The sequence below is a fragment of the Bos javanicus genome, chromosome 13, assembly GCF_032452875.1.
Source record: "Bos javanicus breed banteng chromosome 13, ARS-OSU_banteng_1.0, whole genome shotgun sequence".
NCBI classification, from domain to species: domain Eukaryota; kingdom Metazoa; phylum Chordata; class Mammalia; order Artiodactyla; family Bovidae; genus Bos; species Bos javanicus.
Window position 1 is genome coordinate 83,186,147 of NC_083880.1, and position 11,717 is coordinate 83,197,863.

An 11,717-nucleotide genomic window follows, 5' to 3' on the forward strand; every position below is an offset into this window, starting at 1 on the left:
AGACTCTTGAGAGTCCCTTGGACTGCAAGGAGATCCAACCAGTCCATTCTGAAGGAGATCAGCCCTGGGATTTCTTTGGAAGGAATGATGCTAAAGCTGAAACTCCAGTACTTTGGCCACCTTATGCAAAGAGTTGACTCATTGGAAAAGACTCTGATGCTGGGAGGGATTGAGGGCAGGAGGAGAAGGGGACGACAGAGAATGAGATGGCTGGATGGTAACACTGACTCGATGGACGTGAGTCTGAGTGAACTCCGGGAGTTGGTTTTGGACAGGGAGGCCTGGCGTGCTGCGATTCATGGAGTCACAAACAGTCGGACATGACTGAGCAACTGATCTGATCTGAACACCCTATCCTGGATGATAAAGCCATATCCTTGCCAGGGGATGGCCATTTCCACACACAGACACCAGAACCCGTTTCCAGTTTGATGAGCAGCAGCCTTGCTGAACGCACAGGTCAGTGGACTCCCCCGACTTCCAGAAATGGCGGCAGGCCTGCTCTTGCTTGCATCATTCCCTTCCCTCTGGAAGGCTAGGAAAGAAACCCACTCAACAGATCATTTCAAGCCATGTTTTCCTCTTGTCCTGAAGGAAAAGGAAGGAATGCAAAAATAGCGACCACCGGCATTCATCACCCTGCATTTTCTTCCCCTATTGATCGTACTGTGACATCCAAGCTGAAACATGAGACACAACAAACGAAAGCAGGAAAAAACAACAACTACTGCTAAGCAGAGAGACACCGCCCTCAGCTCTCAGGCACGACAGTTGCTTGTCAGAGTCCCTCATCCCCCCATGACTAGCAGACCGAAACCCTCGGAGGTTTCCTCAAAAACCCCAGCCCCTGGAAAGTCAGAGGGTCAGAATCTATGGTCTCAAGGTAACCCCGTGGGAAATAAAGACTTCCTTAGCTCAGTGCCTATGATGATACATTTCCTCCATTAAATACATATCAACAATTGGACCAAAAAATTGTTGAGAAAGCCTTCTGCTCTTGGATGAATTTTAAACGTACTTTCCAGCCTCCTGGAAATTGCTCACATCTTGGATCCTTCTGAATATATTCCCCCATTCTCTCTCTCTCTCTCACACACACACACACACACACTTTATTAAGCTGAACAATGTCTTCTGAAGCCAAATGCCAAGTACCCTTAGACACAGGGCCTACAATCACAGGAGAAGGGTCGCTTCAGCCATAAAGAAAAGCAAGCTGTGCCTACACCTTTATTTCAGGAGGAACGCTGACGAAATGAGGCCTGTCACCGAGGCTTTTCTTTCCCACAAGGCGCCGCCTTCGTGGTGACTCACCTCCGTCTCAGGCCGGGTCTCCCCCCGCTCCTCGAGGTGTGGTCCTCCGGCAGCGCTTCCACGGCCTTCCCGTCCCAGAGCCGGAGTCTCCACGGCCCAGCCGGCGGCCCCGGCTCCGGCCTTCTCGGCACAGCGCGGAGCCTCGGGCTGACTGCGCGCAGGCCTCGTGCTCACTGTCCCGGGCTCCTCGCGTTAGAACAGGGAGGATCGTAAAAGTGCCTGGACTCGAGGGTCACTGCAAAGAAAACACCCGCACCTGATGGGCTGACGCTGTAAGCATCACCTGGGGATCTGGTTCAACTGTCTGAAGCCCGGACGCTGTTCTGCGGCAGGTGGTCTTTGGGTTTTCTGTGAAGATACAACCTCGTAAACTCGACTGTGTCCGTGAACCATGCGGTGGGAGGGGCAGAAGACCTTGTTAAAGATGCAGATGCTGATTCAGCAGATCTGGGGAGCCTAAAGCCTCCCTGGGTTTCTAAGACGCCTCCTTGGTAAGGGCACTGTTGGTCCATAGAAATACACTTGTTTTTTAGCTTTTTATTTTGTATTGGGATATAGCTGATTATCAGTATTGTGATAGTTTCACGTGAACAGAGAAGGGACTCAGCCATGCATATACATGTATCCCTTCTCCTCCAAACTGCTCTCCCTCCAGGCTGCTGCATAACACTGAGCAGCATTCCCTGCAGTCTGAAGACAGAGGGTTTAAGCAGTGAAGGCGGCCTGGTAAAGCCTACGACCCTCAGTCAGAAGACAAGGTAGAAACCACACTTTTAGACCTCTCTTGCTCCTGGTGAGGTTTCTAGCTGCGTTTACTGTCTAAGGAGCTCTAAAAAGAGCAGCTGTCACCACTTCTATAAACTCAGTACCTAGCAAAGCATGTAACACATTATAAGGATAGTTTAAACAATGTTGGTGGAAGATATTTATTCCAAGAATAAAAGCAGTAACTTGCTAAAGGAAAAAAAGACACTCAGCTATCCAGGTATCTAGAAACCAAAAAGAATGGGGAAAACAGCTGTAAATCCAAAAATGGAAAACAAGAAAGAATTAAAACAAAAATTTAACAAGATAACCAGGCTCTAACAGAATCCAAGACCACAAAGAGACCCCAAAAGCATGTGGAATCAAGGAGATCCTATGCACAAGCTCCTTCTTTCCTTCGGGTTCATTTTCTTGGGATTCTGTCTTGGGAAAATGCTTGCTACAGAAAACTGCTTGCTTTTGCTGATCAATAGATCAAGGAACAGTCAAAGGAGATAAGGAACATCTAGGAAGGGAGTGCACTGGCATTAATGAATGCAGACAGGCCAATGTGAACACTGTGCTCAATTACCATTTTTGTGGACCGAGCAGTTTCTGAAAAGTATTTTCAAGCCATACAACATGTAAGGAGCATCTATCTGGCTCCATTTATGGAAATACTCTGACGCCACTGCCTCCTGACTTTCACCTGGCCCACTCAGACTCAATCCTCTTCCTTTTACTGTTCCAATCTTAATACCCTCCCTACTGCCCTGCTTGGCCTGTGTGCCTGCTGCAAGCTAAGTCACTGCAGCGTGTCGGACTCTTTGCGACCCCATGGACTGTAGCCTGCCAGGCTCCTCTGTTCATGGGATTCTCCAGGCAAGAATACTGGAGTGGGTTGCCATGCCCTCCTCCGGGGATCTTCCCAACCCAGGGATCAAACCCGGGTCTCCTGCATTGCAGGTGCATTCTTAACCATCTGAGCCACCTGAAGCCCTTAGGAATTAAAGTCAAGCTCTTTGCCAGTGTTCTTCTATGTTCAGAAAAATAAGGGCAAGCCCCAAAGCTTGGCCATAAGTCTGTTTATAATAGATACTCTACATCAGTCTACTTTGTTAAGCACCAAACTTTCTCTGTCTTATCTCTTGGAGATTCACAATACTCCTAAGCCATTTTGCCAAAACAATGACTAATAGCATATTTATTCAAGTACAGTTCACTCTTTTGCAATGTACAGACACAAACCCTGCACACAGAGAGCTGTGGGGAAGGTCACGTGAGACCAGGCACATTCGCAGAGGATGCAGTTTAGATGAAAGCCCCGTGTGCAAGGCTGCTTCCCACGTTACACAGTCACAGAGGAGGGAAGATCTCTGACAGGGTGCCAGCCGGGGGCTAAGTTGCCAAGCAAAACATTGCAGGTCCACTGCCAGCATCTCCAGATAGTTCTTCTTGGGAAGAGAATCTTCCTGTGATGAACGGATATTCTGACGTGATGATTAATCACAATTATACTGGGGGGCTGCCTGCATGTTTCCTCCCACAGAACCCTACAAGAGCCTCCCAATGCCACAGACTACAAAAGGGGGCACCCAGATTCGTTTTAATTGACACCCGACCAGGAAATTGAGCCAAATCTCCAGAGGAGACATCTGTCATTATAGTTCCTCCTGAAAAGAAATGGGGCTTCTGCTTGCCCGTTAGTGCTGAGTAAAGGGCAGAACTCTTCCTCAAGTCTTTTGTTTGAAAATATTGATCTTTATTTGCATCACCACTCATTCATTCACTGAGCCCTTCACGATGCTTCAGTGGATCTTTTAAAACTTAACTTCCTAACAGTAAGTTATTCTGAAAGGAGACTTTACTAAGTTCATTGATCCTCTTTTGCCAAGCTCACAACTCCTGAATCTGGACAAATTAAACATGGTAAAGATTTCCTATGCCAGTTGAGGGACATTCTCTAGAAATCCAGAAAGCTTTTCTTCAGCTCCAAGACCAAGAAATGAGAGAAAGGAAGAAAGGACAGGGGTGAGGGAGGGAGGGAGAGAGGGTTGGTAAGAGAAAGGGAATAAATCATGTAAGATCCATATTTCCAAAACTGAAAGGACCAAACAATTCAGCTAACATATATTAATCTTTATTCTGTAACAGAGACATAAATAATTTTATGAATTCATATGACCTATACAAAAGACAAAATAAGATATTGTACTAAGTTCAGATATGGAATATTTGGATTTACTATTAGCTGAACAGAGAAATCTAAACAATTTTAGGAGTTAAGGCAAAACCAGATGCTACTTCAAACACAACAGAAGGTTTGAAAAATAGGTATAATTAAAAACGAGGGCATCCCATCTCCAGTTAATAAAGTAGTCATGTCTAAGGAAAAAAAAATCCCTTAGGTTTTTAATAAAGTGGCTATTATCAATCATGTTAATTAAAATGAGCAATAAAGTATAAGATTTCCCATGGAGGAGAGCTGTTTTGTGCAGGTTTGAGGATTGAGCACTGAAGAATTCGGATATGCAACTTTTTCTGTGTTAGATTTATGATCTATTCTTCCTATTAGAAAATATAATTTGGAAAATATGACTCTTTCACATATATAATTAAAATACAACTATGAAGCATTCTTTCTTTTTTTAAGGGAAGTCGTGTGGGTGATCTCATAGAGTAAATTTGCGGGCAAGCCATTACCCTATTTGTTGAGAAGACACAAAGTCAGAAATTACCTTAAGAGAACTGAACAAACTAATCCCAAAGGAATAAAAACAAGTGTAACCGGTATATGGACACAGCACACAATTCTTTGGCAGGATCACACGAATCGTTGATTGAAGTCAGAACTTTACATATAGAGTTCTCTAATTCTCAGACCCGGTTGTCGGTCTTTGAAAACTAAATAAATAAAATGCCACATCTGCAACAAATTCAGTGATTCCAGGAAATTAAATTCAGAATAAACCTTGCAGACAGCTTTGAATTGTTACACTTAAGCATAGATGGGTATCAACTGTTTTGAGTCCCAATCCGAGTACACTGACACGCACACAAAAATCATCTGTGGAGTTTGGTGCTGGTTCAGACAGCTTAGCATCCTTACAGAGAACACATATTCGCCCACAAGAAACCCATGAAGACATCAATCCGGTGAAGCGGAAGTGATCCTCAGGAAGTCAGGGGAGGCCGCCCCTCCCCAGACGAGCATCACGGAGACCTCGGATCCTATAGGGGGAACACCAGGAAGCCAGAGAACGTGGAGTACTGCCAGCCTCCGACCAAGTTACCTTTCTCCAGTTTTAGGTAAACCTTATCCTCCTTATCCAGGTAGAGCAGGACCCCGTTCGTGGCGGCCTCGCGTGTCACGTCTTTATCCCCAGCGAAGGCAGATATGACTGGTTTTCCGTTTAACATCAGGTTAACCTATAAGGAACAAAACAAAACAAGACACCGAAGAGCCCTCTCTAAAGTCAAATGAATGAATGAAACAGAAACAGATTCACGATTATAGAGAACCAACTGGGGTTACCAATGAGGGGAGGGAAGGGGAAGGGAAGACAGGGGGAGGGGATTAGGAGGTAACACTGACCACGTAGCAAATGAATAGGCTCCAAGGATATATGTGTACAGCACAGGGAGACACAGCCATTATTTTATAATCGCTTTAAATGGACTGTAATCTACAAAAATATTGAATTGCTATGTTGTTCACCTGAAACTAACAATATTGTGAATCAACTATTCTGCAATAGAAAGAAAGAAACAAGGAAAAGAAGGGAGGGGGGAGTGGGAGAGAAGGAAGGAAGAAAGAAAGCATCTTTCTACAAAACATCTACAAGGGTCAAGGGTTGGGGGGCGGGAATAATGTCTAATATGATCATCCTGGTAAAGTATCTGATGTCCAGTAAATACATCCCTTTCCTTTCAAATTAGCTAACTGGGGTGGCTAGGCTTAGTATGATCTTACTGAGCTGATCTTTTTAACTTGAAAAAAAAATTAATTTCTCCCACAAAAATTTCCTTAAATACTCACAGAAGATCACCATCCATGGAGAAAAATCCAGCCATGTGAAGTCTGACTCCCCTTCAGGACATAAGTTGGGCCTACTACTTTATTTATCTCTCATATTCAACAGCAAGTTTTCAGTTAGGACACATGCCTGTGGCTTCCCAATACATTAGTAAAAATAACCCCATGCCCTTCGCTCAGAGAAACTCAGGGACCACAAGGCTCTACTAATATCTCTGCAGGTTACTGTACAGCTGAGACATGCATATGCTAAATAAACATCAGCTGAAATTGTAGAATATGACTGTCCACTGTGATTTCTTCTAGTGTTTTCCCTGATAAGAAATGGGCACTAAAAATAATAATCACTACTACCACTAAATGTTTTAATGATGGATAATTAGCAACAAATTTATTACCTTCCCTCCACAGTAAAATTTTGATTATACTGTGTCAAATATTACCTAAGTTTCTAAATATTGGCGTTTGGGAAAAGCTTTTCCATAGGAGTAAATTTTTTTACTAGATATTCATTCCTTTTATGTCAAAAATTAATACTGAATAAATTAAGTATGAGGCTGATCAATTTATCCATTCACTAAGATATGTAAAAGTGGTAGATGTGTAATCTAACATTCATCTGGACACAATGTGACTCAGTGGTAAAGAATCTGCCTGCAATGCAGGAGACTTGGGTTCGATCCCTGGGTCAGGAAGATCCCCTGGAGAAGGAAATGGCAATCCGCTCCAGTATTCTTGCCTGGAGAATCCCATGGACAGAGGAGCCTGGTGGACTAAAGTCCATGGGGTCACAAGAGTTCATACATAACTTAGCAACTAAACCACCACCACCAATATACAATACATACAGTGAACAGATGATGAAAAAAGTATCCTAGAATTCCATAGACATGCACTGGTATTACTGAGTGTCCGCATATTTGAATATTATAGGAATTAGCTCCATCATTGTCCTTGAGTGTGAGTTTAAGCCTGTTCCTTAGAAAGCACAGCACAAAATATATTAACTGTGGAACTGCATTTGGTAAGAATTCACTAATTTCAGAGTAACTAAGGATAAACTACTTAGAAGATAAGCGTAGCATATCCTTTCTTTAAAAGTATATTGAATAATTGTTCCTTCAGCAATTTATTCTTGGTCTTAGTTGTTAACTGCAGTTCATAATTTTTAACAATGACAGCAAATTTGTTTTATTTATTTAGTAGGTACTTGTAAAACTCTGATAGTCTTACTATTTGTTGTTGTTGTTGTTAAAAATTCGGGTAATTTTTGCACATGCATTAAAAGCAGCCAAGGTCTTATAAAGAGATTTGTGCCACTGAATTTTTACTATTTCCTTCCTCCTTCCTATTTTCTTTCTTAACAGAAAAAAGTAGCTTTAAAAACTATGCTTTTTAAGTGACTGGTTGTTATTAAGGTAATAAGTTTAATTGTGTATTTTTCTATATGCTTGTCACATATTTTTCTATATGCTTCTATGCTTCATAGAAAGCGTTATTGGAGATTACATGTTTTAAAAATAAACTACTATGAAGATGGCTATTTTTACAATGAAAACACATAAACACTTAAATACATGGCCCACCACAGATAAACACTGTCATTCCGGGGTAGAGAGAGAGCAGGTCAGAAGACATACCTGTATCGTTTGGCTCTGGTACACTTTAATTACGTGAAAGCTGAAACTGTAAATTCCTTTTCTGGGTGCTACAAAGACAGACTCCAGGGTGAAAAAATTACCCACGTTTACTAGAATCTACAAATAAAAAGGACAAACACAGTCAACTATTACAATACTCTCTGTAAGTAAAGTTAGTGTTCTTCCTTCCCTTTTCCTTTCCTTCCTATTTTCTTTCTTAACAAAGAAACCTAGCTTTAAAAAACCACAGAAAATAAAACATGGAGTTCTATTCCCTTTTTCTTTAGTGACTTGAAAAACGGATTTGTATGTTGGAAGGTTCTTCATCTTTTTAATGTTAGACTAAAAAAATAAAGTCAGAGCTTTGTATTCATGCCTCGATTTCCAGCAAGGCCGGCTGGCTCTGAACATGTGGGGCTTATAAACACTGGCTCTACCTTCAGAGTCAGAAAAAGGCATCAGCCCCACGTCTACACACCCACCCTCTGGAGCCTTGCATGCCCAGAGGTGGCGTTCCGGGCCAGCCAATCGCGTCCGTGGCTCTCTGCAGGCCCTCCTGGACAGAGGTATGGACGCTCCCTCCACTGGGCAGCACGATCCATGACACCGAACAGTTGGTGCCCGAGTAAAGCGAACGCCTGGCCCTCCTCTGAGCCCCCGCCAAGCCTCAGCTCAGATCCACAGCCATGCGTTCCCTTCCTATGCCACCCAGGTCTTAACTATAAATATTTTGGCCATGACTCAGCCTTTGCAGGCTGCCAAGGAATAGAGACTGTGAAACAGGTGGCATCTCTGTCCCCCCCGGTGTTAGTCAGTGTCCGTCCCCTCAACAGTTGCTGCCGTTTGTTTAAAAGTTCAAGGGACAAAAAGGAACAGAAACAAAGTGCTGGTTCCCAAGAAAACAACAGTGCATTCTGTATTCCGAGATGTTCAGCTTAGTTCTACTGATTATGAAATTAGCTCTGCATTTCAATAGATGACCTCTTAAACTAAATGCCACATGTGACAAAGAGAGAGAGAATGTGTGTGTGTGTGTGTGTGTGTGTGTGCATATTGAGGATGGGGGTAGCAGGCAGGATATAACTAAGGTTTCTTCCATTTCTCTCCAAGAAATAAATCTAGAAGCGGCATTCAGAAAAACCAGATGTCCTTACAAAAGTACATTTCCCCCATATCAATGGCAATCTGCTACTATTTCTTTTAAACACTACATTCAGGCTAATATAAGCCCTTTGCATAATTCCCTAGACATACTATTACCTGTGAGCAATGCATCGGAATATAGTGCCGGTCAGGTAGATGTACCAGGCTCAACCCCCAACTTAAAATGCGTCTGTGTGTATCATTTTATTCTGAGATTACTCCTTTTTCCAAGTAAACATCAGATTTCTTCCTCTGACCCTATGATCGATGGTCTTTCAGCAACAAATCACCAGCTATGCAATACTTCCCAACAGAGGTTTTACAAAGATTTGTTTAAGCACATTTAAAATAATTTGAGGTACTTAGCAGGGACTCCCTGAATCAGACACAAGTAGCATAATTCATTAGCAATAATGGAGCTAGCTGATTAGTGTTGACTACACATAAGGCTGAATGTTGACTGTACATTGTAATTAGAGCACCCAGACACCTCGAGATTTATTACCAAATGTGTCTTATTGTCTCTAAGATGCAGGAGCACCCAGAACAGGAGAGCAAACTCTTCTCCTCTTCTAAATGACAGAAAGGTCACTGAACACAATGCACTGTACAGAGGACAGTGCAGTGTCCACAGTATTTAATTAATGCACTGAAACACAGACCAGGGGTCGTGCTAGACTTTATTTCCATCAAGATGAAAAATATGCACTAAAACCCAAAGGGGTTGCTTAATTCTTTTAAAATGATGGCTATTCGATAGGAAGCCCCAGAGAGGCATTCTCTGTCTTTGACCAGCTGGAGAGTACATTACTTAGTAACAATTAAGTAAGGAAGAGAAATGTCACCTCATCGCTCCCCGGGCACATCCTACAGCACCACTTAACCCGTGTTCGTGCCCATGTGGCATGCCACTGTGAACCACACACACGACTTTGGAATTTAAAAGACTCCGGGTGCAGCAGAGGTTGAAATGATCAGCCTGGAGTCTGTTTTCAGTTTTAAGACTCCTTCCTCAGCTGATATCCTGGAGTTTCTCAGCGCTAGACCCACGAGCTCCGATCGCTAAGATGAAGCTCCAGTGGCCATCAGTCGCTCCCAGTCCCCTGTCCTCAGCCCCCAGCCCTCTCTCCCCACTGCTTCGCGGGTCTCTGAAAAGGGCAGGAGCTAGGGACGGAGAAAGGCTTCCCAGCGCTTCCCTACAGGAGCTCAGCGCCTCTACCCATTGCTTCTCTCCTCCTCTCAACTTTTCCAAGTAGCGGAGGAGGGCTTTCTGCTGCAGCCGCGCTTGGCACCGAACAGGGAGCGAGATCCGACCCGGGCCCCCGCTGCCGCCTCCGCAGCCCCCTGCGGGGTCTGTGCAGAGTGTGGACCCCTCCCAGCCCACCCCGCCCAGGGCTCCCTCTAGGGAGAAGCTTCTCCATCCGGGAGGAACACATCATCTGTTCTGCCCTGGAAAGAGTCCCCTGCTTGCCGGAGGACGGCCTCCGCGGCCCCGGCAGAAGAGTGGAGGCCGGGCGCCAGGCTCGAGCAGAGAGACGGCGAGGTGCAGGGACCAGGACCCGCCGGTTCCAGCAGACCTGTTGCTATTCAACGTGTCTCGAGTTCTCCCTGCGGCTCTGAGCTGCCAGCCCCTCTCCCATCGCCCCAGCAGCTCTCCGGAGGCCAGGAGGGAGTGGGGGCGGGCTGGGGCGGGGGAGACCTCAGAAGTTTCAGATCCCGACGCGCGGAGACGCCAGCGCCAACCCGGTGCCGACCCGGCTCCCTGCACCGCAATCAGAGCGGCTCAGCCCGAGCAGACGACCCGGGGCTCAGCCGCCTGCACGTCGCCCCTCCCGCCGCCCGAGCCTTGGCCTCCCGCGTCCCCCGGGGCTCTGACCTGGTCGAAGTAAATGATGCGCGTCTTGTTGCTCATCTCGGACGGCTCGTGGTTGGTGCTGCGCACAGCCGAGAAGGCGACCTTGGAGTTGGCTGCCCGGACCGAGATCCCCAGGGGCGAGGAGGAGGAGCCCTTGGAGTCCGTGGCCGGGTTCGAGTCGCACACCACGAGGCACTTGCCCTCCAGCACGATGGGCTCTGTGTCATTCTGCGCCCAGACGCGCAGCCCCGGCAGGGCGAGGGCTAGCAGCAGGGCCGGCAGCGCGGCCGGCGCCCGGCGCCCGGGGCCCATGGCGAGCGAGGCTGGGGGCCGCCGCAGCTGGCCGGCGCTCCCGCGTGCCCGCGTGGTCTCCTCCCCGGGACCCCGGTGCTGGGGACGGTGCGGGTGGCTAGATGCACCACGCGGCGGGGCCGGCGGCGGCGCGCACACCTCCGGCAGCTCCGTGGTTTGAAGTCAGAGTTCCCCCTCGCGCTGTCTCGCTGGCTCTGCTACCTTCGTCCTTTAAGGAGCTCATGCAGAACCCCCTCCCCCGCCCTCCTCCGCCTGAGATCAGCCCTGCCTGGGACCCCCGCACCCACCCTTGTTCCTAGACATCTAAGTCGCCGAACCCTCCCGTTCACCCCTCAAAGAGGAAAATGATCAGAAATCCTCACCCCAAACCAAGCTTCCAGGAAAAACCCAGGGGGCTCGGAGAAGCCCCGGGATGCTGGGGGCCGGTCGGGGCCAGGGTCGTCCCGGCTCGTCTCCAGCTGGCGGCGGGGACGGATTACAGAAGCCGAAGGTGTTTCCCGGAGCGGGAAGAACGCGCGGCTGTGTTCATGGCCAGGTCTCTAGCGACTCTCGATTTCGCTTGGTCAAAAAATTCCCCAGAGCTTGGCGTCTCTCGGAAGGCGGCAGGGCGGCAGCGGCTAGCCGGGTCCCCAGCACGGAGGCAAAAATCCGCGGGATCCGCCGCACGGCGCCG

The 11,717-nt window shown here is 46.8% G+C and overlaps 1 protein-coding gene across 1 annotated transcript; it reads right to left on the reverse strand.

Moving 5' to 3' along the window:
• Positions 1-4,182: 4,182 nt before the first annotated feature.
• Positions 4,183-11,418, reverse strand: CBLN4 (cerebellin 4 precursor). The gene is made up of 3 exons (XM_061438015.1): positions 10,754-11,418; positions 7,735-7,851; positions 4,183-5,487 (listed from the first exon to the last, which is right to left on the reverse strand). Exons 1-3 carry the CDS (start codon positions 11,042-11,044, stop codon positions 5,290-5,292), a joined length of 606 nt encoding a protein of 201 aa, XP_061293999.1. The 5' UTR covers positions 11,045-11,418; the 3' UTR covers positions 4,183-5,289.
• Between the last annotated feature and the right edge of the window lie 299 nt (positions 11,419-11,717).

Excerpts from the sequence above, each read along its gene's own strand:
- CBLN4 (XM_061438015.1), bottom strand. The coding sequence starts at position 11,044 with ATGGGCCCCGGGCGCCGGGCGCCGGCCGCGCTGCCGGCCCTGCTGCTA. Across the intron at positions 7,852-10,753 it reads GCATCATTTACTTCGACCAG|ATTCTAGTAAACGTGGGTAA; the intron begins GTCAGAGCCCCG and ends TTTTATTTGTAG. Across the intron at positions 5,488-7,734 it reads ACCAGAGCCAAACGATACAG|GTTAACCTGATGTTAAACGG; the intron begins GTATGTCTTCTG and ends TGTTCCTTATAG.